We start from the raw sequence: 26,600 nt of genomic DNA on the forward strand, positions 1-26,600 counted from the left end.
AGAAAGCTTGATCATGCACAATGATAGGATTCTTATCTCATTATGCATGATCAAGCTTTCTTTAGCGCCTCAGGCCTTGCTTTTTCCCGCAGGACCAACTGCAGTCATCAGCAGTCGTTAACAGCCATCAACAGGTTTACCACTCCTATCAGCCCATCACCCATTCCCACCCACCCCCACCACCCTCTGTATATACATAAGGGTCTGGCTCTTCTGTTTTAAGGGGTTCTTACGTAGATGTCAGCTCCCCCACTTGCCTGCTCATTCTATCCTGCAGCCAAGCCCCCAGGTGCAGACAGCAGAGATCAAAGGATTTGAGGTTCCTCCCATTCAGCCACTCTCATCTTCCAGAGTGATTAATAGTCAGACCATCTGGCTGGCTGTCACCATGGAATTACCTTCTATCAGTGGAGCTGAGAGAAGGACAGAAGTTTCTCCTCAGCGTCCCTTCCAACTCTTCAATTCAATTATTTTATGATTCTGTATAATGTTAGAAACCATAGGGGGGGGGAGTGCATGTGTGTCTAGCTCTGGCTGCTTTTCCACAAGAATCTATGCAGGATTTGTTCCAGAGTGGCCTTTTCTCTCTCTTTCCCCCCCAGCACTACTTCTGTGATGCATGGAACACCTTTGATGCTCTGATCGTGGTCGGGAGTGTGGTTGACATCGCAGTCACTGAAGTCAACGTGAGTCATCCCCAACATGAAATGTGTCCTGTAAAACAACCTCAGCTTTTTTCTTCTGCTGGGAAATGTTAGCACGCCTGCAGCAAAGCTGCTGAAAGAGTTTGGATGTATTGCAGCATCGCACATGTATGGAATGAATACCCTGAATACTTGTATTTTTTTGACAGCGTAACTCAAACATAGTACCCTGAGGTCTGGAAATCTGCTTTTAAATAAAGACACAAAATTTTGTGCTAGATCCCAGCTTAAGTTTCTAATTTTGCATATGCATAATGCAAGAAACCAAACTGATTAGATGGTTTAAAAGCAAAGCATATTTTTGAGTTCATTTATTCATCCACTTTTATAATTGCCCGTCTCTTTGCCTTTTGTCTACCCATCTATGTCTCCATTCTGCTACGGTATTTCTCTCTCACTTTCTCACCTGTTCTCCGCCATGCCGCTGCCTCCCATTGGATGTTATGAACCCTCGTTTCATCTTTGCCATCATCATTCCCTTCATTGTCCTGCGTTAGAATGGAGGTCATGTTGGAGAGGTATTGCACCTGTATTTAATCTCAAGAAAGTTTGGAAAGGGGTGGTAGAAGGGCTAGCTGTGTCAGTGCTAAGTGTATGCAACCAACAGGTTCATAAGAGATCATAAGATATGGTGTCATGATTGTCAGAGTAGGACTGGTGAGGGCCAGGTTCAAATTCCCACTCAGCCATGAAGCTGTTGGCCTACTCTCAGCCTAGTCTACCTCACAGGTTTGTTGTGAGGATAAAATGGAGAGAGACACCACATATGGCTCCTTGGAGGAAAGGCAGGATGTCATGTACATTTGCAGATGGTGTAAGCTTGGGGGTAACAAGCAGTCTTGTGATGGCAGGGTCAGATATTGAGAGTAAGTCTGGATGCCATGGGGGTTGCAAGTGATAATTTAAGGGTCTCCAGATTCAGGCAACTGTGTGCTGATGCTGTGAGTGCTTTTGTGTGTCTGTCTGTCTGTAGCTGTGAGTGTGTTATCTTTGAGGAATTGCACATATGATTCACCAGGTGTTGACAGCGGATGTGTTGCCAGACCTAATGCCTGTCAAGGTGGGGGAAGGCAAAATTGCATAATCACAAAGCAAAATCATAAAAGAATCAGCACAAGGAGCAGCAAAGCCAGCCAGTCTGCCCCAACTCTGCTTTCATAGGAAGTCAGGGACTAGTATCAATTGGTTCATTCTGCCTTTTGGCATCAGGGGGCTTTATTTGCAGGCGTGCTTGGTCTTTTGTAATCTTCCTCTTTGGCTCATGCTGGTTGGTGATGCACTGGCTGAACCCTCCCTCACCTGATACCACTCAACTACTGTGGACCTGGGTCCTCCTGACACCATGCCTACCCTTGGATGGGTGAACATGCATCTGGCATGAGGTTTTTGTGTGTGCAAAGGCAGCATTGGCCTGATGTGTGCAAGCATTGACAGGGTTCGTGTGATGGAACTTTATCAAGGTAGTCCCTGAGGCTGCCTGGATTTGGGGCCTTTGCTTCACCTTCTTTCTTGCTGAATCCAACCCCACTGCTGCCACTTTCACAAGCATGCACTTCCTTCTGTCACCCGCAGCTGCAGAAAGATGCCCAACAAAGGAGAGGAGCACAGTTGCCTGGCAACAGCACAACCCTCTTCCCCCTGATCCTGGGCCAGGGGCAAAGCAGGCAGCGCTTGACCTGGGAGAAGTTGTAGCAACCCTTCCCATCAGATAGCTCTGCCTTTAGGGTAGATGCTAAAAGGGCTTTTTGTTTCCTTTGTCTTGTGTATAGGATGGCCCTGTGGTTGTGTGAATATGGGTGGCCAAGGTACATATGTATTGCCTATGACAGCTATGTGGTGCCTCCCTTTACAGAGGCACCAGGTGCTTTGGACAGACAGCAGGCGGAGACTATCCAGGCTCTGCTTAGGAACTCCCACAGGCTGCTGCTGACCTGACCTGAGCCAGAAAGATCTTCCATACATGGGTGGGTTCAGTTCAGGAGTGAGGAACTTCAGGCTCAAGTGCTAAGCATGCCCCTCCAGACCTCTCCTGGCCATGCTCCCTGCCCACAACCAACACCCCCCACTGGCCTTGCTTTGCACCACAAGCATTTTTGCCGGTCTGGAATGTGTCCTTGAACTTTGATCATGCCTCTTGCTGGTCTGGATGGAGGGTAGAAAGGCATGGCCGAGTGTGTGCAGAAACTAATCTACTGTACAAAAGCAAAAATTACTTTTGTTGCCTTTCCCATTTTGCTCTTGGTACAGCCGCCAGCATGCAGCTCCTGGAAGGTTGCCTAGAACAGAATGTGGCCCTCGGCTTGAAAAAGGCTCCCTGCCGCTGCTTCCGCATTTGCTGTGCACCAAGTTGCGTGTAGCACCTGTGGCCCTCCAGATGTTGCAGCCCTCCAGCTTCTATCATCCCTGAGCTGTAGCCATGAGGACCAGGGTTGCTGGGAGTGGAGTCTATCAGTATCTGGAGGGCCACGATCCCTCATGCCTGACTTGCATGGAGCTCTTTGTTGTCCTTATGAGGGGGCTGCCAACCTGGCTTCTCTCTCTGCCTCCACAGAGCTCGGAGGACAGCTCTCGCATCTCCATCACCTTCTTCCGCCTCTTCCGTGTCATGCGCCTGGTCAAGTTGCTCAGCAAAGGAGAGGGTATCCGCACCCTGCTCTGGACCTTCATTAAATCCTTCCAGGTCAGCGGGATTTCCTGGGGTGTGGCCTTTCCCTCCCACAGTAGACCAAAGCATGCAGTGCTCCATCCAACACATAGGGAGGAGAAGAGCATGCTAGAGAAATGCTGAGTGTGTGCATGCTCATGAGCACAAACAGAAGCACCCTTTATAGGCTGTGCTGCGTACTGGGCTAAACCAGGAACGTTTGAGCCTGGTATCTGGGTGGGTGGGTCCAGTACTCCCAGTTCACTCTGTGTTTGTTCAACCTCCAGGCTTTGCCATACGTTGCCCTTCTTATTGCCATGATCTTCTTCATCTATGCTGTCATCGGTATGCAGGTGAGCAGACAGAACCTCCCTTACTGCTCTCCAAGGTTGCCGAGTTGCAAATTAATTCATGCCACAATTTGTGTGCTATGGGCTTTGCTAGAACTGTGTGCCTTTATTGTGCAAGGGGCTTTGGGTGCATCATGTGTGTGTGTGTGTGTGTGTACATGCTTTAAGAAAAGGGACACCCAGCAGACTTACTTATACATGCACCCACATGTGTGCATGCCTGCTATTCCAACCGGAGTACTGCATAGGATTCTGTAGCATGCAGGCTGAATGAGTGATGTCTGTGAGGAACATTAAGTGGGCTTCCGCTTATCACCACATACAGGAAGGCCTTGGACCTGGTCCAGTGCTGTAAGCGCCATCCTGCTTCCTGTCATAGTTCTAGCTGTGTGGTGCTGGCGCAGTTTCATTCTCCACTCTTTTATAGGAGAGGAGGGCTTGATGGTTTGTATTCCAGTTTGCTTCACAGAGATTCTGCAGCTGGAATCTGTGCATGACATCTTGGCATGGCTCTGAGAGTGCTTTCCTTGCCTTTCAGACCTTTGGCAAAGTGGCCATGCAGGATGCGACACCAATCAACCGCAACAACAACTTCCAGACTTTCCCGCAGGCGGTGCTGCTGCTCTTCAGGTTCCTCTTTGCCTCCCCCTTGTCAGGCTCAGTTCCCCACCCCCACCCCCACACCACTGTTCTGCCTCTCAAAGGAGCAGTGCCTATTTCTCCTTCCCTCTGTATACTTGAGAGGATGACTGTGCTGAGTTAAGTGAGGGTCCCTAGAAATCCAGGGGCTCCCCCCCTTTGCCTTTAGCTCAGTTCAGCAAAAATCAGAAATAGAAACTGAAAGGCTGTTACCTCAGGACAGGAGGTCTGGGTTAGACACAGGATGCTGGACTAAAGGGACCCTTCGTCTGACCCAACTGTGCCCTTCCCATGTTCCAAAAGTTAAGAATATTTGCTGTGGTTGTTTTGCTTTTTTAATACCACAAAATAACAACAGTAATGTTGTCAGCACAGATCAAGCACGAGCTCCTTTTTTTTAAACAAAGCAAAAGCATTTCTGCATTTAACAATGTAATCCCATTTTAAGACCTTCTGGTGGTCCCTAAGTGTGTGGAACCAGTGAGCTGACTGAAAAACACAAGAGCCCCTGAGGAATAATACCCGTAACATGTGGGGCCCCCATCTTCCTAAGTGCCCCCCACAGCAAAGCTTCTGCCCCTTTCCCACAGGGTACCTAATCCTTAGCCCCAGTTGGTGTCCTTCACCATGTTCTTTCCACCTCTCTCTCCCGCCAGGTGTGCAACAGGGGAAGCCTGGCAGGAGATCATGCTGGCCAGTTTGCCTGGCAAACGCTGTGACCCAGAGTCCGACTATGAGCCTGGCGAGGAGTTCACTTGTGGCAGCAACTTTGCCATTGTCTACTTCATCAGCTTCTTCATGCTCTGCGCCTTCTTGGTGAGACTCTGCAGCAGACTTCCCTCTGCTCTCATCTGCCTCAGCCAGTACCAAAAAAAACAGATGCCCAGCCCAGCTTTGCAAAGCCAGACTCCCAGTTGTAGCCAACATGTGAAAGCCCTTGTTTGCACCAGGCAGGGGGGCTGCAGTGTGCCATTTCCCAGCCTTGCTCCCTGAAAGCCAAAGTAGGCATTGCATAGGGAGTGGGCAGAATGTTTTTGGTTTCCTTTAAATGAGAGCTCCTGCTTTCCATTAAAGCTTTACCCTTTCCATCCCTGCCATTTGCCCTCTCAAAATTCTCCTCCTCATCCCTTGGTTGCTTTTTATCTGTCCTTGCCCAGAGATCTTAAAATGTTTCTGCTACGGCTCTGCTTAGCCATTGTACAAGAGAACGACAGTGTAGGAGGAGCAGCAAAGTGCCTCAGAGTGTGCCTTACACCTTTTGGTGGGATCCCTGTACCAGCACTAAATCTTATGCAGGTGGTCTATGCCAGATTTAACCCATTTTTTTCCACCACTGCCTCTAGCTGGCACTGGGCATTCCCATGCCATGCTTAATTGCTAACACTACGGGTCATCCTAACCATCTTCTGACATGAAGGTTTTCCTCACCAATCCTAAACACGTGGATTGAAGGAAATAGGCTTTGCCCATGCTCTTAGGCACTCTCCTCATAAGAACAGAAGAACCTGCTGGATCAGGCCAATGGCCCCTCTAGCTCAGCATTAGCAGATGCCTGTGGGAAACCAGGGAGCAGAACATGAGCATAAGAGCAGCCCTTTCACCTCCCGCGGCTTCAGAAGCATTGCCATCTCCAGCTACGGAGGCAGAGCATGGCCACATTGGCTAGTAGCCATTTCTCCTCTGTGAATTTGTCTAATCCTCTTTTAAAGCCATTCCATCCAGGGGAAGTGAGTCCCATAGTCTGACTGTCTGAAGAAGGACTTTCATTTATCTGTCCTGAACATGGTGCTAATTGTGCACATTCCAACATTGAGTCAAAGCCCTGAAAGCAGCTTCCATAAGAGTTTATACACCCTACAACTCAAAAGACACTTACTTGGAGTAAGCCCCAGTGATCTTAATGTGACTTGATATTCAGAGGAACAGGCTGTTTGCCTCTGAGGTCTTGCTCTCCTTGTCTCTCATGGGCTCTTTGGGTGCATTCACTGACCTTCACTCCATTTCACCTCTCCTAGATCATCAACCTCTTTGTTGCTGTCATCATGGATAATTTTGACTATCTGACCCGGGACTGGTCCATTCTGGGTCCCCATCATCTTGATGAATTCAAGAGGATCTGGTCAGAGTATGATCCAGCTGCCAAGTAAGAGACACATGTCTTTTTTCTGTAATTACTTACATGGAAATGCAATGGAATGTTCTGATCATCCAGAAATTCTGGAACTTTCCACTAGGAGCAGCAGAGAGCAGTTTTGTCCTTCTCCTGGTTTATAGCTCCATTTGCAGAGGTCCCGTGATACAATATCCTGAAATCCCAGGCAATAAGATTTTTGCTGGTGTAATTGTGTGCCACAAGGGGCACTAAACAGTGTAAGAGTACTTAGACCTGTCACTTCCTGACCCAGAGGAGCAGAGCTGGAGGAGAGCAATGGTTCTGCTTCACATAGTTCACGTAAGGAAAAGGGAGGGGTCTTTTCTAGGCCATGGCTAGTCCGCCACCACTCATTGTCTCATTGAGGGAAGCAGCACCCCACCTATCCCACAGCTCCTTACCACCCACTTGAGATGCCAATGTGGTGCAGTGGTTAGAGTGTTGGACTAGGACTTAGGAGACTAGGTTTCAAATCCCCACTTGGCCCTGAAGCTCACTGGGTGACCTTGGAGTCAGTCACAATTGCCGTGGGGATTAAATGAGGAAGGGGAGAACCGTGTACACCACCTTGAGCTCCTTAGAGAAAATAGTAAAATATAAATGCAATAAATAATAGAAGCACAGAATTCTAGAGTTGGAAGAGACCCTGAGGATCATGTAGTTCAACCCCCTGCAATGCAGGAATATACAGGGATCAAACCTGCAACTAATAAATAAGTTCTCTTCCTCCAGGGGCCGCATCAAGCACCTTGATGTAGTGACTCTACTACGCCGGATACAGCCCCCCCTGGGCTTTGGGAAACTCTGCCCCCACCGAGTAGCTTGCAAGGTAATCTCAAGGGGCCCACCTGAGTGTGACTCCTGGATTCTCACTTCCTAGGAGAAGATAGTGGTTGAGTTCTAGCACCAGAGCCCATCAGTCCTCATGGGTTCCCTTGGGGGACTTTATGAAGGGAATGAGGTGGGTGGGGCTAAAGTAGAGAGGTAGCTGGAGAGGACAGGTGACAAGGATTCTTGCTTTTAATTCACTTGTCTCTGCAGAGGCTGGTGGCTATGAACATGCCCCTCAACTCAGATGGAACTGTCACCTTCAACGCCACTCTCTTTGCCTTGGTGCGGACATCCCTCAAGATCAAAACAGAAGGTGAGGTACAAGACGACTCTCATGGCACTTGTCCTCAGTATATGCAGAACCATTACTAGCTGATGGGAAAGAACATTTTATACTCGATGTTTTTTCTCCAATCACGTAACTGGATTTATGCAAATCCACTTGCCCAGTTGCCAGTAGCAACTGCAACTCCCATCTTATGCCACACACCTAGCCGAAATACGGTACTCCTTCCCTGGAAATCCACAGAAGAGAAAGTGGAAAGTTGGAAACTTCTCTCCTTTCCTGCTAGGCTTTTGCAGGATTGTGGAAATAAATACAGTACCTTGAAAGGATCAATGTTCGCCACAAATATTGCAGGCTATTCAGCCAAGCCAAACTCTGCAGACCCTACATCCCAAATTCCAGGGCTAAGCCCCAGCATTAAAAATACGATCTGGTCCCAAGCTTCACTCCTCCTTCCCCACCTCCTGCAGCTGTCCTTTGAGTCAGGCCAGAAGGCCTCGTTTCAGCCACCTCCCGTTTCCCCTGCCCCACCTTCACCCCACTCCGCTTTGGCTTGGACCCCCACCCACCCTATGCGCACCTCTTTGTTCACAAGGCATCCCCAGTGGTGACCCTGGGCATTTGTCTATTCACTTGCTTGCTTGTTATTCATTATCTTTATATTGGGATTGCTCATCCAATCAAATTTCTTACAAAATTCATATAGACCACAAAATACAAAACACAATTTTAAAAACATTTAAAAAGGCACAAAAATGCAGCAAGAAACACAACTGACTAGAACCCACTGCTCATATTCCACAGAACAGCTGCCTAACCACAGAAGCAGGCAATAGGGGTGATCTGTGGGGGGCAAATGTATAGATGGAAGATGGAGAGAATCATGTAGGCAGGACTAGTTCAGTGGAACAGCCATTGCAAGGACTTGGGCTTGAGCTGCAGGGCTCTGAGGAGTCACAGGCAAACCCCAGAGTGCATTGCAAGGGCAAGGATTGGTGCCAAGGCATTACTGTAGCCCTCTAGTGCAGGAATCTAGAAGAGGGGTTTTGTTCAGATCCACCCCACAAACTTAAAGCCCATTTAAAGGGTTTGGGGGAATGGTAACTCTGTTGGGCGTAAACTATACTTCCCTGGTTTTTTTGTCCGGGAGCCATGTGCTTTAAATGTATGGTGTGGTCCTCATTCTGCCTCCACTCTTGTAGGAGACCTGGATGTGGCAAATAAGGAGCTTCGTGCTGTGATCAAAAAGATCTGGAAGCGGACCAAGCCCAAAATCCTGGATGAAGTCATCCCTCCACCAGAAGGTTAGTGCCCCTTTGCCCTAGCAACTGGACTCTGTCCCATCTCCACTGCCCAGAGATAAAAACTGAACCAAGCACTCTTGGCTTTCCATCCAGAACCTATTCCGAGTCCCATTTTCACTGGGTCCTGGTTTGTTCTCAGGGGTGGTCCAAGCACTGAGGTAATCTCTAGGTTGCTTAGGGCATTGTTGTGTAGTAACTGGAGGTGGCATCTGCATTGCCTTCTGAGTGCCACCTTGGCAAGGTCAACAAAGGATAAAGAAAGGAAGCTTGGAAGACATGATTCTGCAGTGATACTAGGGATTCCGGCAGCAATGACACAAGGAGTTCAGTGGACCCAGGGGACTGGGAGAGCATTGTAGCTTGGCAAGCATCCTGGGGAGTATTGAGTGTTTGCAGAGCACCAAGTGAGGGATCTACAGCAGGCACCTGGCAAAACCACATCATGCTTTAACGTGTCCTCTCCACATGCCTCCAGAGTGTCACAAGAAATGGGGAATTCAGAGGCTGTGTTGGCTTGATGGGCCCTTTCAACAACCATGGACCTTGGAGCAGTTGCCAGCCTTGCCCATTGCCAGCCCTATTTATGAAGGATCTTGCATATACAGTATGAAGAATTTTGCAATAAAAATAATAATAATTTATTTATACCCAGCCACTCTGGGGGAACATAAAGTCTTATTGTATTTGGTGCAAGATGGAGGTCATATTTGGGAAAAATAGACCTTCAGATCTGCAGAACAGCCATGTTAATCTGTTACAGAGGAAAGAAAGCAGAGGCTCCTGTGGCACCTTCAAGATTGCCACCATAAATTAAGGTTGTACACTTTAAGATGCCGTAGGACACTGTGACCTTTAAAAACCAGCCCACCTATTCCATGGAGCTTTTGAGAAATACAGATGTTCCAAAAACGGGCCATAGATTCCTAACAAGAGTGCACTTAACATCTTCCCTTGGCAGAGGAGGAGGTCACTGTTGGAAAGTTCTATGCCACATTCCTGATCCAGGATTACTTCCGTAAATTCCGTAAGCGGAAGGAGAAAGGAATGCTTGGTCCAGATGGGTCCCCAAGCAACTCTACTGCCTTGCAGGTGAGTATCCTTGTTTTGCTGTGGGCCTCTTAGCTGGTCTAAACTAAAGAACAGAGACTGGAACATGGATACAAGGCTGGCTGATCCTGCTGCTTTGGTCTTCTTTCCCATTCAGGCTGGGTTGAAAAGTTTACAGGATCTGGGGCCTGAGATCCGCCGGGCCATGTCCTGTGACCTGGAAGAAGAGGAGGAAGCTGAGGAAACTGTGTGTGAGGAGGAAACTGTGACCTATAAGGTGAGCCTTTGGTCTAGTTTTCTCTGAGTGAGTTAACCTACATCTAGAGTGCACCACTTTGGACTGAACATATGGTAGAATCATATAACTGAATGCTGCTCCATATCAAAACATTCCCTATACCTACCTGTAGAAAACACATGTTAGGAAGAATGCGAAAGTAGAATTCTTCTTTCTGGACATACTAGTTTTCTACCTGTTGGGATTTCTCTTTTTAACAGAGCAGAATTCAATCATGGCTGCTCCCATGGTACAGCCCAAATATAGGTTCATCACCTCAGTGATGCCTCCTCTTTGCCTGCTAATTGAGCAGGGGAGAAAAGCAGACAGAGTATTGATTATCATGGACTACTACCATAGGGATAACTGATAACTGGGAAAGACTGGCCTGCAAGCACTCCAATTGGAGAACAGACTTTACCAAAGGTGTCATGGAATTTGAAGAAGCATGAACTTAGGGCGAAAAGGAGAAATGAGCTAAGAGGAAGGCACACTTGGCAAACCCTCACCGTGATCAACTCCTGCCTGGAAACCTATGTCTCCACTGTGGAAGGACGTGTGGATCCAGAATTGGCCTCCACTTACAGACTCACTGTTAAGACCATTTTCATGGAAGACTATCTTACTTGGCTATGAGTGATCACCAAAGAGGAAGGTTACCATAGGGCCAAAAACATTGTCCACTGGAGTTCAGAAGGGACATTTCATTCCACGTTCACAGTAGTAGTTATCAAACTTCAGGTTGGGAAATAGTTTTCTAGAGGTGGAGCACATGGAGCAGCTCAGTGAGGAAGGCAGTGGAGAAATAACCACCAGGGGCCTCCTTGCCAGTTGCCAGGAAATCTATAGAAGAGGTAGATGAAGTTAGACAAATCCTAGACAATGTGAGAAATCCACGGCCTTCCAGACATTGATGGAATGCATCCCCCATCACTCTTGTTTATTAGATCCTAATGGCTGGGGCTGGCTGCTTTAACTCAAGGCACAGCATAGTCTCTTATTTCCTCTTGGTTTTACCGTATTTTTCGCTCCATAGGACACACCTGACCATAGGACACACCTAGTTTTTAGAGGAGGAAAACAAGGGGGAAAAATATTTTGCTTTCTTGAATTGCCCTAGGCATAGCAGCCAACTCCTAGAGGCCTAGGTTCCTTTCCCCCCCCCCAAATTAAATATTTGAGGAAGCTTCTTTTGCGAAGGGGGAAAGCTCCATATTTTTTTAGGATCAGCTCAAAGTTGTGCAGCTTTTTTTGCAAATGGGGAAAGCGCCATTTTTAAGGAATAGCTCAAAGTTGCTGAGTTTCCTTGCAAAGGGAAAAATCCTGTTTTTATGGGGTTCAACTCACAATTCTGCAACTTCTCTGGGAAAGGGACCCATTTCTACAGTTTCCAGAAAGATAATCTAATCAGCCAGTCGCATGTCTCCCTCTGCAGACAACAATTGAGGCCTGGGCAAGGGGCTGGGAGGGGCCGAGAAGGGAGCTAGCTCTCTTATCTCCCTCCCCAATCTCTTGCAATCAGCTGCTGAGCGGGTTCCTTTCAAAGGGCTCATTCCTTCTTGTTAGCCTTTTGCTCTTTTTTTTCTTTTAAAAGCACCATCTGCCTTTAGCCCCTGGGCAATTCGGCTCTAGGGACCACACATTCGCTCCATAAGACGCACTTTGCCCCTTCGAAATCCAGCTTGCACTTCTGGGAGTTCTTGGTCCACATACTGCCTTGTAGAATTTTAAGCATAACCTTACTAGCGTGTGAAATGAGCGCAATTGTGCGGTAGTTGGAGCATTCTTTGGCACTGCCATTCTTGGGATTGGGATGTAGACTGATCCTCTTCAATCCTCTCACCACTGCAGAGTTTTCCAAGCTTTCTGGCATATTGAGTGTAGCACCTTAATAGCATCATCTTTTAAAATTTTAAATAGTTCAGCTGGAATATCATCACTTCCACTGGCCTTGTTATTAGCAGTGCTTTCTAAGGCCCATTTGACTTCACTCTCCAGGATGTCTGGCTCAAGGTCAGCAACCACACTACCTGGGGTGTACGAGACCTCCATATCTTTCTGGTATAATTCCTCTGTATATTCTATCCACCTCTTCTTGATGTCTTCTGGTTCTGTTAGGCCCTTTCCACTTTTATCCTTTATTATGGTAATCTTTGTACGAAATGTTCCTTTCATATCTCCAATTTTCTTGAACAGATCTCTGGTTTTTCCCATTCTGTTGTTTTCCTCGATTTCTTTGCATTGCTCGTTTAAGAAGGCCCTCTTGTCTCTCCTTGATATTTGAATTATTTTAAAATAATTTACAGAATCGTTTTATGTAAAAAGTGATGGAGAGCTACCTTCTTTCAGCTACCTTCCCAGAGAGCTTAGTATGGAATGCCAAATTGGAAATGTTTCCACTAACCAGTTCTCCGCTGCTTTTCCATGCCCTTTGTTCTGTTCTCAAATTGGAAAAGGCTGCAACTGAATCGCTGAGAGAGCAGATGTGTGTACAATATGTTGTTCCAAATTTCAGAAGAGAAGAAATTACAAAGGTTGTGAGAGATTCGGAGGAAGGAAATAAGAATTCTTTCTGCAAAGTCATAAAGTGCTCATGGCTTGTCAAGACCGACTACAGAAGCTCAGGCACTTTTGTGTCGGCAGAAACCTGTGACCGCCCCAGCACTTCCGCAGGTGCAATGGTATTGAAAGCATGGTTGCGTATAATTGCAGCAATAGCATTATGAGAACAAATCATGATGAATGCTCAATAAAAAAAGATGTCTGGAAAGGCACAGAGGTAGGAAAATACTAGGGTTGCTCAAAGCCCAAATTCCCATTATAAATAGGAAGTTGCCTCTGGCTGGGGTAGCCAGAGAACATTAGCCTTGTTCTCAGCATGGCATCTCTCTGGCATCCCTATATCAGGGGTGGAGATTTGCACTGGAAGTCATAAAGAAAAGCCAGTTCAACTTCATATTAGAACTGCAAGTAAGGATGGTCCAGGCAGAGTCGTGAAGGGGAGAACATGGGAGGGCAGAGGAGCCTCAGGAGGGAAGAACTGGCAGGATGCAAATTTGAGGAAGAAAGAATATGCATAAGTGGTCAGGAGCTCGAGAGATGAAGGAGATCAAAGTTCACACATTCATATTTGAAATAAGCAGCCAGATTTTGTGCTGCAGACTTTCAGTGCTTCTGTAATGTGTGAAGTGATCTGAGGGCAGCAATGGACTATTCAGAAGCACTGTTGGTTTTTATGACATGCCCAGGCTTCTCTCTTCCCACAGAGCTCTGAGGCGTTATATGGCAGTGCGCCTGACCACCACGTCTCGGCTGCTTCTCCAGACGGGGAGAACAAGACTCTGATGAATGGCCTTGTGGGCTCCCGGCACCCCTCAAGCGTCAGCCTCTCCCATATGACTAATGGACCAACCCACTATGAGGAGAATGTTGGGGGCAAAGATGAACCTGCTGAACTGCCCAACATCCCCACCCGGCGCAGGTTGAGCAGGTGCTGGCTGGGATGAGGTCCTGGGCTTGCAGGGGAAGGAAGGGTGAGGTGTGGCTGAGTGGGGAGGCATGCTCCGCTACCAGGAGCGGAGAGCAGGCGTGGTGTGGTGTGGCGTGGCTGGCTGGTGCTCCCTCTGGGGGCGTGACGTGCACCCCGGGGGCGTGACACGCCGCCTGTGAGGGTGTGGTACGCGTTCTGGGGATGTGGCAGACTGCTGTGGGGGCTGGGGGGGCGTGTGTTGGGGGGCGCCGCAATGGCACCCTGCCGGAATAATGGTGCCGGGGGTGGTCCACTCCCTCCGCACTCTGTTCCTCCACGATTCCAGAGTTCCTTACTTTTTTTTTGCGTTTTAAAATTTTTATTGAAGTTTAGTCCAAAAACAAACATACCAAATTTTTAAGACAAATATTACAATAAATCCAAAAAACTTAACTCAACTGATAATTAATCTTCAAACACAAAGATAACAAAATCATTTATACTATTATTGTGATGTTGACTTCCCATCGCCTCCCGTAGTGCTTCTCATCTTTTTTTGCAAAGTACATACTTTCCTCTTCATCTTCTTATAATTTCTTTTGTACCACAATGAATCCAATCATACCCATAACTCTTATACTCTCTAATACAAGGCCGGTCATTCTATGGCTGCCATGGATAATACGTTATAATTATTTTTCTCTTGTATATATCTCCTAAACATTTTTGTGCAAACGACTGTTTGGTGGTTCCCCTTAGATTGTCTGTTAGTTGGGCCAAATTTACCATATCTGACAATTTATTTTGCCACTCATTAATGGTTGGGACAGTGTCCCCTTTCCACCTGCCCGCAATTAACAGCCGGGCGGCTGCTGAGGCATATAAAAAAATCTCCTTATACTTAACCGGTATATCCTTGTTCAGAATTCCCAACAAAAAAGCTTCTGGCTTTTTTTGAAAGTTTAGCCTAATTTTTTTTTCAATTCTTCATATACTGCATTCCAAAATTCTTTAATCATCCGACATCTCCACCACATATGCATAAAATCCCCTCTTACTTCCCCACACCTCCTTACAGCCCTCTGTACCTCTTTAGGCGGAGCTCTGATGGCGGTGGCATCCCACCTACAGTGCATGAAGAAGCCACACACACCGAAGACTACAGGGAGGACACCTCAGTTGAGCAGGGATACTATAGCCGGGAAGAGGACTCTGAGAGCCTGGCCTCCCGGGACAGGTAAGAGTCAGGTCCTGAGAAATGGACGTGGCCTTCTTTGCAAGTTGCCATAACAAAATGACTGCTTCCCTGTACTCCAGTTCCACATTGTTCCAGTTAATATCTCGGTGGAGGAATAATGTGCAATCATGCTCCTTCATGCAGAAGTCAAATAGTAAAGAATCACATAATTTCCTCCATCCGTGGAACGGAACTGCATGAAGGGGCATCCAGACCCAGTGGCCACTGAGGGACAGCATAGACATTGGTGTATTTATGATATATAGGGCCCTCATTGCTGAAGGGCCACAGTATGTGGGCAGTAAGTGATTGTGGCAAATCTCGACCCCAGGAATAAATTCCTCACGGTGCAAACTGAGAGTGGAACAGAGTGCCTCGGGTGGTAGTGGTGAATTTGAGGTTTTGTTGACCACCTGTCATAGCGGATTTCCTGAACTGGCAGGGGGTTGGATTTGATGGCCTTTTCAGATCCCTTCCAGGCCTTTGTTTCCTTGGGGCCGGCATGCTCACTCAACGTTGAGGCTGCAAAGAACAAGGGTTCCAGGGCCAGTAGGAATGAAGGCTGTTCTGTCATTGACGGATTTGTGTGCTTTCTCCCCTATGCAGGCAGGCCTGTCTTCACACTCCTCAGCCCCATCGTCGTCGTTGGGACAACGGCTATGGCGGCTCTTTGCCCCTCCCCTCCCGGCGCATCAACAATGGGATGGTTAATGGCATGCTGGACGGGAGGCAACCCAAGCGCAGGCGCCTCCTGCCTCCCACACCCACAGGTCAGGATGACAAGGGACTTTGGTTACCTGGGCAAGTGACTCTGGGAGTGAGTAAATGTTTGAGGGCTGGATTGTATGGCTCCCATGGGTCATAAATACACCCCCTTTTTAAATATATGCTGCAGAGTCAAGGAGAAAAGCTTTTCATAGACAGCACTTCTTCAGTCTTTAGTTCAGACTTTGGTTCAAAGTTCTCCTGGGAGTGGGTGGGTAGCTTCTTGCAGATAGAAAGCTAGCAGGGAGTTTTCTTCATGAGAGGAGCATTTAAACATGCTTTTAAACAAGTTACATGCTTGATGGACCAGGGGAATGCTGTGGACATAGAGTATATGGATCAGTAAGACTTTTGAAAAAGTCCCCCATTATATTATTGCAAGGAAGCTGGTAAAATGTAGGCGGCGCAAGTAACTGTTAGCTGAATTTGTAGCTGGTTGACTGACCAATGCTCACTAATGGTTCCTCAGGGTGCTGCAGGGTTTGCCTTGGTACTCATCCATTTTGACTCCCAAATGCCGCAAACCGCAAAGTGAATGTTCTGGTTTGGAACGTTCTTTGGAAGCCGAATGTCCGATGGGGCTTCCTCAGCTTCCGATTGGCTGCAGGAGCTTCCTGCCTTGGAAGCCGCACCTTGGTTTCCGAATGCTTTGGAGGTCAAACGGATTCCATTTGACTTCCGAGGTACCACTGTATATATGGAGAGAGTGTGTGTGTGTTGCATGACACCCCAATCTCCAAGCAGTGTGAAATTTCAGGGGTTCTCAGCACTTACCCAGGGTTCGATTTATTTGGAATGAGGGGCAGTAGAAATATATGGTTTTTTTACGCATCTATGACCTGAGCCTGCGATGGAGGGACTCACATCATACACCCCAGAAGTCTGGCTTCTCTCACAGCCACAGCCTTGGATGCAAACAGAAGCCAAGCATGTCTGTCCCTCTCTGGCTTCTGGCTTCTTCTAGCCAGATCTCACAAATCTTTTCCCTTCTCACTACCACTACCAGACAGGTGAGGGAGCAGGGAGGGGGGGGCCCTCTGGCACAGAGCAGCTTCCTTTCTTAATGACCCATACTTAGGTGGCCATTACAAAGAACCTAGTCTTGCTATTCCTTGCTAGATCCAGGAATTGGAAGAGATTCAGCAATACGGACTACCCCCCCCGCCCCCCCAACTCACACTACCTCCCTCCAACAAGAAGACGTTTTCCCCAGATGTACAAACAAGCAACAGGCCTTTTAAACCACTATAGAGTTATTATCTCTGCTGTGTTTTTTGTTTGCTTTGCTGTCCTTTATTCTGTATACAGTCGTTAACACCCATTCCCACCACCCTTCTGAGTAATACCCCTCCCCACCCTCACTATATATAAGCGTCTGGTGACTTCTGTTTCAGTGTATCTGAAGAAGTGTGCATGCACATGAAAGCTCATACCAATGACAAACTTAGCTGGTCTCTAAATTGCTGCTGGAAGGAATTTTTTAAGTTTATTTTGTATGTTTTTGTGGGATGAGAGTTTATGTTTCTTGGTGTTTGTTTTTTTAAAAAAACTTTTTTAAAAATATTGTGAGCCCCTCTGAAAATACTGGTGTGTAATACATCTACACATGATACATATAAATGTATCATATTAACAAACAGTTTGGTGGTCGATGGGTTCAGCCAAATGCAGCCGCCCCACACTTGTGGCCTCTTATACCTTCTCTGGCCTTCCTTTCCCCACCTCCCTGCTTTTGGTAGGCCGCAAACCAGCCTTCAGCATCCAGTGCCTGCAGCGTCAAGGCAGCTGTGATGACATCCCCATCCCAGGGACCTACCACCAGAATGCGCCACCCTGCCGAGCACGTGCACAGGTAATTCTTGCACAGTGTGTGTGTGTGTGTGTGTGTGTGTGTGTGTGTGTGTGAGAGAGAGAGAGAGAGAGAGAGAGAGAGAGAGAGAGAGAGAGAGAGAGAGAGAGACTTGGTATGTAGTTCTACTGTTAAGGCCATCCCATCCACTGGCCATCTCACCAGCTCTCTCCCTCCTCTGCACCAGGGCTATGGCAGCTATGACTCGTGGCACAGTGGCAGCCACTCTTCAACAGCATCCTCACAGTCGTGGGCCACACCACCTAAACGGGGCCGGTTGCTCTATGCCCCACTAATCCTGGTGGAGGAGGATGGGTTGCCCGGGCACAGCTGGGAGAAGAACAGCAACAGCCTTCCACCCATGTCGCGAGCGCGCTGGTACATGAATGAGCCTGAGCTGCCCTACCGCTCTTACGGCCAGCTGCGTGTGCCCGGCCCACTCAAGCACAGCTACAGTGACAAGCCTGGCAGCGCCGACAGCCTGGTGGAGGCGGTGAGTGCAAGGCGTACTTATCTGTCTCTGGGATGCAGCTCTTCCACTGCCCCCTCATCCCTCCTGCAAGAATAGTTTTTGTCACCCTGATTGGGATGGGTGTGGGTGAATCAGTGTTTCTCCATCTTGGGCCCCCAGCTGTTGTTGGACTACAACTCCCATCATTCTTGACCACTGATCCTACTAGCTCAGGGTGATGTAGTGCAACAACAGCTGGGGACCCAACTTTGCGAAACACTGGTATGTATTTAAATCCTTTCATTTTCCCTTGGTTACTCAGCCTCATGCAAGTGTACCTACAACTACACATAAATACAATGTGTGTGTGTTTGTTTGCTTGTATGTGGGTGGGTGGGTGTGTTGTGCCTTCCCTCCAGCTTCTGAACCTTTCTTCCTTAAGGATATCAGCAGCCCCAGTATGGAAAGCTCCTCTGGTTTAGTCCTCTGGTATGCTGCTTAGGGCAGAAGAAATTTTATTGCTAGGAGGGTTGTATGCGTGCTGCACTGAAAATTATTTCAAATTACTTGCCAAATAAAGCCAGATTTTGCAGCCTAAAACCAAAACTGCACATCAGCTGGTCTGCATCCTTATTATGCAGAGTTCATTCTGGTTCTACTAGCAATGGCAGAATGAGAAAGAGCCAGTGCCTCACTCCCTGGCTGCCTTCTAAGGCTGTACTAGACACAGCTTTACAAGTTTTTTTTAGCATATCCCCAACACTGTGCAGGCTAAAATCAGGCATTTGCTTTTAGCAGAAATACTGTATGTGATTCTCAAATTACTGGATTTGATATCCATTCTAGTGTTTGGCTTGTGATATTAAATGTTGGAGGATGGGGAAATGAGCAACAGTTTCACCTATGAAATCCACTGGCTCTTTGGGCCCCTCACCTAGGGGGAACCCACTGGCTCTATTAAGACAGCATGCCAAGCCATGAATTGTGTTTTCCATAGTTTACAATCCAAACCATGGTTTGAACTTCCAAATATACAACAGGCTGGCCATGGTTGCTTATTTGGTTTCATAAGTGTGCTCCCACCTCCATGATGCAGCAGCCTCTTGACCCAGCGTGATAACCATAACTATGGTTTGTCAGTTCAGGAGTCATCCCAAGCCACGGTGAGCACAAACCATGGTTTTCAAGGCCACTTCAAACCATGATATCTATTTCCAGTTTGCCAACTGACTGAAAGCTAATTTACCAATTTAGACAACATTGGTAAGCTTACTTAACCATGATTTGGTGTGATGTCCAAACTGAGCTACTGACTTGGTTGGCGAGGGTGTGCTGCATAACTTTGACGAGCAGACCCCTTTCATCTTTCTTCTTCTAGGTGCTCATCTCTGAGGGTCTAGGCCTTTATGCACGGGACCCAAAGTTTGTGGCCTTCACCAAGCGGGAGATTGCTGATGCCTGCCACATGACCATTGATGAGATGGAGAGTGCTGCCACAGACCTGCTGAGTCGCAAGCTCCCTGGTAGCGAAAGCAGCGGCCGAGGTAGTGGTGCTCACGCCTTGTACAGCAGCGACGGGGAGCACAGTGGAGCTGGGAACCTAGGTCCCGTTTACAGCGATGAGGAGCCCTTCCGCTCCCGTGAGGAAGAGGACTTGGGTGACGAGATGGCCTGCGTCACTTCTTATTGACCTGGAAGTGCCCCCTGGCGGGGCACAGGAATAGAATTGCTGCAGCGAGATACCTGGCACTCTGCAACCTTTGTAGTCTAAAGGCATAGGCTTGCCCCAAGCTGTGCTATGGTGGGAGTGACTGCGGAAAAGAGAGGCCAAAGGATGAGAGACAAAATGCTGCCCTCCCATTGGCTGATACAAAAACAGCCACTAGAAACGTTGTCCTACTACTTTCCTGGTTTAGGCAGTCTGCTCTTTGCTGCCCCTTCTCCAGGCTTTTGACTCCTTCCCAGTGGTCTAGAAAGAGAAAGGGAGCTCTGGATTTCTTCCTCTAAGCAAGGACTGTGGATTTTGAAGGGGGGGGTCCCTTCCCAAGGTGAATAGACAATGTCTTTTTCTATCAGAAGCAATAAAAAGATGCTATGAAAGATGCAAAGATGCTGCTGCCTCTTTATATATATATTATTTTATTCTTAGAAGACTATGTGATGCACATCAACCCAAAAGGAAGATAAGAGAGACATCTCAACATGTTTAGGATTGCTCCCCTATTTATACCCATATTGTTCAGCCATAGTATCATATCCAATATGGAAGCTGGCCTTGTCACCAGTGGCTGCTGTCATTTGATCCCATGGTGTCTTTCCACAGAAGTCCATGCACTGATGGTGGTTGCCAGTCATGTTCCTTACCAGCTATGTACATAATAAATCATAGCTGCTGCCTCTTATACTGGACAGAAAGGGGGGGCAATTGAAAAAGTAAGGTGTTCTTCTCCCTGAGCTTCCCACTTTTCCTTTTCTTTAACCTCTACCAACTCTTGGTAGAATAAGGTGTTTCATAAATGGGATCAAAATTTAATACAGTATAATTTACGGGGCCCTTGGCCCTTGTTTTGTACTCACATACATGGAGAACAGGGCAGGTCCACCACCCACCATCCATCTGAATGGATAATTGAACAGGACACATTAGTGGTTTTCAGTTATATGGCTAAAGGTTGGACAGAATGCCTTTCATGAGTCACCTACCAATACAGACAGATGTTCAGGGGACTAACCACCACCACCAGTCCCCACAAGGAAATTGCACAATTCCCCTTAGCAGTGGTTTTTTGTTTTTTGCTAAACTGCTTTCCTAGGGAACAATCCTCCCATCAGCTCCATATGCAGTGCAGACAGTTTCGTGCAATCAGCAGCATAGCTAGCCGCCTGGCTGCCCGGGGCGGCAAATCCGAAGGCACCCCACCAGGAGGCGTCACGATGCACGATGCACACGTCATAACACGCAGCGCATGCGCACACAGGACGCATGCGATGCAGCAAACCCCACGAGCAAGCCGCGGAGTGAGGCAGGCGGGGCTTCTCCATGGCCACATCGCACGGCAGTGGTGGTCGGAGATGGTCAGCCCCGTCCAGCCTGCTGCCCGGGGCGACGCCCCCGCCCCCCTATTACTAGGCCACTGCATGCAGTGTCTTAATGAGACTAGCTATAATAACAAAGGTGGGTTTGTAAGTTACACTGTGACTTTTGTAAGTCCATATTTACGCATAAGATCCTACCCAGAAGGCAGAAGATGCAAAGCAGGACCACTTTTCTCAATGCAAGACTGCTTGGAAATCTGAGATTGCTGACATCAAAACTCCCAGAGTCAAAGAATTACTTTGAACGCATATATTCGTATATAGCCAGCCTTGGCTGCTGCCTCTATAGGACCCCGCTGGGTTTTATTAAACTTGCATAACTCTTCCTAGAAATGCCTGAGGCTAAGACACCTTTGTCTCTGCACTAATCGCTCCACAATGGACTAAATTGGGCATCTGTGTAATAGTACAGGTGCCTCTGAAAGGAAAGGCTATCTGCTGAGTCCTATTTCCCTTTGAAGTTCTTTCTGATACAGTGGTACCTCTGGTTAAGAACTTAATTCATTCCAGAGGTTCGCTCTTAACCTGAAACTGGTCTTGATCTGAAGCACCACTTTAGCTAATGGGGCCTCCTGCTGCCGCCACACGATTTCTGTACTCATCCTGAAGCAAAGTTCTTAACCCGAGGTACTATTTCTGGGTTAGTGGAGTTTGTAACCTGAAGTGTTTGTAACCTGAAGCATTTGTAACCTGAGGTACCACTGTACACAGAAAGAAGATACTTTGGCCTTCCTTTAGGCGTGGTTGAACAAACCCCCAAAAGCTCACGTCACCAGAATTATGGAAGGTGTTGTACAGTGACTGGCAGAAGTGGTTTGCTGTGCCACTTTATTCATCAGTATTCCTATTATTTATTCTTTTTATCCTACCCTTCCTCCAAAGGAGCTCCCTGTAATATGCATTTCTCCCTGCTCCCCTGGCACATCTCCATGCTCACGGATTGGAGCAACCACATCCCTCTGCTCAAGTTGTACAGCTGATAGTTGTAGTCCAAAACATCTGGAGGGTGCCAGGTTGACAAAGGCTAGTGTTGAATAAATAGACTCCCCCGCCCAATGAAGTTAACTAATGGAAGCAAACAAATAGGAAATTAATAATAATAATAATAATTATTATTATTATTATTTATTTATTCCCCAGCCACTCTGGGCGGCTTCCAGCAAAATATTAAAAATACATTAAAACATCAGTCATTAAAAACTTCCCTAAACAGAGCTGCCTTCAGATGTCTTCTAAAAGTCAGGTAGTTATTTCCTTGACATCTGATGGGATGGCGTTCCACAGGGCAGGCGCCACTACTGAGAAGGCCCTTTGCCTGGTTCCCTGTAACCTCACTTCTCGCAGGGAGGGAACTGCCAGAAGGCCCTCAGTGTGGACCTCAAAGTGAACAAATAATGAAGACACAAAATCCTGTTTCTCCTCTTTATAAGTTCATTTCTTTTTCTGTTGTTATCACTCCTCATAAAGTTACAGCCATTATTACTGCTCAAAGTATATTCATAAATACAGACTGAAGAGTAGCACTCTGGCTTATAGGCTGCCACATAGATGGTGGAGCAAATTGTTCTCTTTTGCTCCAGCATGTAAGCCCCACACCAACAACTTCAAATGGCAAGAAAAGGAACTTTGCCCGACAGTACAAGGTGTTCAACAATGCAACAGGCTCCTGCTTTGGAGGGCTACATATCAAGTATGCTCCAGTGGTGGATTTCCTGTGTTGGCAAAGTGTCTGGATTACATGACTTCTGAGTACTCTTCCAACCCTACAGTTCCCTGGGTTACCATCACAAAAAGAGATAATGCAGCCATGTTGAGATAATGTTCTCCAGCTGGTCCTGATGCAACATTTACTTGGCAATAAGAGTTTCTTCATGGATCAAAAGATCCCAGAATTTAGAGAGCCAATTCTCCACTTCATTGGTTGTTTCAGCTCTCTCAAAATCTGATCATAGAATCATAGAGTTGGAAGAGACCACAAGGGCCATCCAGTCCAACCCCCTGCCAAGCAGGAAACACCATCAAAGCATTCCTGACAGATGGCTGTCAAGCCTCCGCTTAAAGACCTCCAAAGAAGGAGACTCCACCAAACTCCTTGGAAGCAAATTCCACTGTTGAACAGCTCTTACTGTCAGGAAGTTCTTCCTAATGTTTAGGTGGAATTTTCTTTCTTGTAGCCTGAATCCATTGCTCCGTGTCCGCTTCTCTGAAGCAGCAGAAAACAACATTTCACCCTCCTCTATATGGCATCCTTTTATATATTTGAACATGACTATCATATCACCCCTTAACCTTCTCTTCTCCAGGCTAAACATACCCAGCTCCCTAAGCCGTTCCTCATAAGGCATTGTTTCCAAGCCTTTGACCATTTTGGTTGCCCTCCTCTGGACACGTTCCAGGTTGTCAGTATCCTTCTTGAGCTGTGGTGCCCAGAACTGGACACAGTACTCCAAGTGAGGTCTGACCAGAGCAGAATACAGTGGTACTATTACTTCCCTTGATCTAGATGCTATACTCCTATTGATGCAGCCCAGAATTGTATTGGCTTTTTTAGCTGCTGCATCACACCGCTGACTCATGTCAAGTTTGTGGTCTACCAAGACTCCTAGATCCTTTTCACATGTACTGCTCTCAAGCCTGGTGTCTCCCATCCTGTATTTGTGCCTTTCGTTGTTGTTTTTTTGCCCAAGTGTAGTACTTTACATTTCTCCCTGTTAAAATTCATCTTGTTTGCTTTGGCCCAGTTGTCTAATCTGTTAAGGTCATTTTGAAGTGTGACCCTGTCCTCTGGGGTATTAGCCACCCCTCCCAATTTGGTGTTCTGTCCCAGGCAGGGATCAGGTTTGTATCCTAAGTGGTGGGTGGGTGTGCTAGGCACAGCCTCCAAAGAAACAAGGTCACATGGCTGGTGCCTGTTCAGGATCGCATAACAATGTCTGGTCAAGTAGAGGTCAGGTTCTAGCAGGGCAAGAGCTGAGGTCAGATTCCAAAGTGCAGGATCAGGTGAAACAAGAGGCCAGAACCATTTCCAATGTCATTCAAGCAAAGCAGAGCAAGTTCAGGTTAGCAAAGTCAGGCAAAGTAGAGGGCAAGGTCCACCTAAGCTAACAAGCAAAGCGGGTAGCACCCTGGAGAGCTCCAAATAGAATCTGCTGGGGAAGTCAGACAAGAAAGCTTTGAATTCTACCTTAAGTAGAATTGCCGCTCCCTCTAGGCAGCTAGAACAGCCTCCTCAGCCTGGTGTCTTCCAGGTGCTTTGGTCTACAACTCCCATCAGCCCCAGACAGCATGTTCTCAGGGTTTTATGGGAGTTGTAGTCCAACAACCTCTGGAGGGTGTTGGGGAAAGCTGAGCTGGAGGAATGAATGAAGTGGATCCAATCTATTTTTGGAGCCATCTGGCTCCATTGCTGTTGGGGAAACCAGGTTTCTCCTATGGCCTCTGATTTGGAGTCCTTGGTGTCTGTAAAGGAATGTGACCTCTTTAGGACACAGAGATGCTGACATCACAGACTTCTCTACTCCTGAGGAGATGAGAGCTTTGAAAATTGGTTTTGAGGGCACATCTCCTGGTCCAAGGCATCTTCTGTCTACCCATGGCATCTTCTCCTGAGTAATTTGTCTGCTTGGTTGCAAATTACAAATATATTAGCAAGATGGCTATGCTTCCAATATAAATGAAGAAGCACTCTTTTAGGAGAACCTGGTAGGGAGATTCTGTGTTGATAGGATCTTACTTGAATAAACTGTAGGAGTACATCTCAGGAAGCTTTTCAGCAGGGACTGAGTCACCAAGTTTGTGCATAAATACCTGTTTCCCCATGACCTTACCACACTTACCTTTCCTTTGCTCTTTCCAGGCATGGTCTGTGATTTAAAGCTCCACAACTGAGTTCTCTCCCCCCCCCTTTTGATCTGGAGCTTTCCTCTTGGAAAACCCCTCTTTAAAGCTAAATCTTAGCAAACAGGAATCTGCAGAAAACCTGAATTGATGTTTGCTCTGATCCAGCTTTAAAGAGTGGGCTTTTGTGAAGAAAGTTCAGGGCAGAAACAAAAAACAATGCTTGGACACAGAGTGCTAAAGTGCAGACCTGGGCCTGGAAAGAGCAAAGCAAAGGTAAGTGGGGCTAATGTAGATAATACTTCCCTTGAGTAGGAAGAATATTCATGATCTGGATATTATTTTCTATAACATTTATTAATTCAGAATGGCATTGCTAGGCCCTGAGTTCTGCTGCTATTGAGACTTCTATAATGGTTATCCCTTATTCCAGGAGCAGGCAAGCTGCAGACCTCAGTCTAATTTCATTCACTTCCCTCAGCTCAATTTCAAATGCCCTCTCAGACACACATAGGCCTATCCAAGGGGGGCAGTTGCCCCCCAATCAATAAAAATCAATCTGAGATGTCCCCCCTCCCAACAGAAATCCTGGTTATGCCCATGCAGACACAAGCAACCAGGTCAGCCCTCTGGCCATTGTGTGTGTGTGGGGGGGGAGAGAAGCGGATAGCAGAAAGGGTCTCAAATGTGATTATCCTGTTCCACCCACTGCTGGCTTCCTCACCCCCCTGGAGGCACCATGTGGCTCCTGGCAGATTCCCTGCAAGGGAACATGGCCCTTGACCAAACAAAAAGGTCAGCCACACCACTGCACACTGCAAGTCTGACCATGTCTCTAGTCTTCACTTCTCCCCTCTTTTGTACAATGGGGGTTACTCCCAGGTAAATGGAGTTAGGATTGCAGCCTCAGAGTGAGTATCAGCTTTCCCCTCCTTTGGGACAGGACTGGAAGTTACAAGTGAAGCAGCTTCTAGGCTTGCCATATTTTAGTCTAGCAAATCGTGGACCATTGTGCAGCTCACATCAGTGAAGCAAAATGGCATCAAGGGGCCTGTGTAACCCCAGTGCCATCCTGGGAACGATATGGTTGGAAAATAGGCAACCAATGCCTAACAGTCATTGTTGCCCTGTAGTTTCCTACACAAACAGACTGAACGCATGGCATTTCCATACACCCTGCAAAATTCCTCCACGCTAGCAAAAATACCTAGAAAACAAATACAATGTGTGATACAGCATAGTTGACTTTTTATAATTTTTACAAGCCGCCAGCCCATTTTGCAGAGAAAGTGAACCTAAGTAGGCGAAACTGAACCGAACAGAGCACCTTTCCCCGTTGACCTTCCCTCCATTGCCGCACTTGGGACTGTACCGGTAAGTGTCTCGGGGCACAGACCTGCTTCTTGGTCGCCGCTGCGTTCTACATACTGTGCTGATGGGTATACCTCAAGCACAACGAGGGTCCTGCTGCTCCCTATGGACACGGGCCCCGACAGACAGACAGACACCCCTTTAAAAAGAAGCAAGGGGGCCAGGCCAGCTCTCCTCCACCCCGCCAACCTCCATTTCCCACGGCCCTCTTCTCCCTTTGCCCACGAAGGACATGGCTCCAGCTCAGCTTCACACGCCAGCCCCTTTGACGTCAGCCTCCGGCTCTCCCAG

At 47.4% G+C, this 26,600-nt stretch overlaps 1 protein-coding gene and 1 long non-coding RNA gene across 3 annotated transcripts in view; one reads left to right on the forward strand and one right to left on the reverse strand.

Annotated features, from left to right (window-relative positions):
- The window catches only part of CACNA1F (calcium voltage-gated channel subunit alpha1 F), a 63,334-nt gene extending 43,224 nt beyond the window's left edge, over nt 1–20,110 (forward strand). For both annotated transcript variants that reach the window (XM_035140541.3, XM_088658430.1), the window contains exons 29-46: nt 603–686; nt 1,202–1,222; nt 3,256–3,384; nt 3,636–3,701; nt 4,237–4,328; nt 4,994–5,153; nt 6,353–6,480; nt 7,222–7,318; nt 7,531–7,633; nt 8,809–8,910; nt 9,869–9,999; nt 10,115–10,234; nt 13,501–13,724; nt 14,800–14,940; nt 15,547–15,710; nt 17,445–17,557; nt 17,742–18,047; nt 19,384–20,110. In XM_035140541.3, the coding sequence (XP_034996432.3) occupies nt 603–686; nt 1,202–1,222; nt 3,256–3,384; nt 3,636–3,701; nt 4,237–4,328; nt 4,994–5,153; nt 6,353–6,480; nt 7,222–7,318; nt 7,531–7,633; nt 8,809–8,910; nt 9,869–9,999; nt 10,115–10,234; nt 13,501–13,724; nt 14,800–14,940; nt 15,547–15,710; nt 17,445–17,557; nt 17,742–18,047; nt 19,384–19,695 (2,493 nt within the window). In that variant the 3' untranslated portion in view covers nt 19,696–20,110. The remainder of the gene's footprint in view (nt 1–602; nt 687–1,201; nt 1,223–3,255; nt 3,385–3,635; nt 3,702–4,236; nt 4,329–4,993; nt 5,154–6,352; nt 6,481–7,221; nt 7,319–7,530; nt 7,634–8,808; nt 8,911–9,868; nt 10,000–10,114; nt 10,235–13,500; nt 13,725–14,799; nt 14,941–15,546; nt 15,711–17,444; nt 17,558–17,741; nt 18,048–19,383) is intronic.
- Nucleotides 9,525–26,560, reverse strand: LOC148683337 (uncharacterized). Its single transcript, XR_015947194.1, has 2 exons — nt 26,335–26,560; nt 9,525–10,174 (listed from the first exon to the last, which is right to left on the reverse strand). It is a non-coding gene; the product is annotated as an uncharacterized LOC148683337 (long non-coding RNA).
- Nucleotides 26,561–26,600: the final 40 nt, after the last annotated feature.

This window comes from Zootoca vivipara, chromosome 15 (genome assembly GCF_965207765.1).
Source record: "Zootoca vivipara chromosome 15, rZooViv2.hap1.1, whole genome shotgun sequence".
NCBI lineage: Eukaryota > Metazoa > Chordata > Lepidosauria > Squamata > Lacertidae > Zootoca > Zootoca vivipara.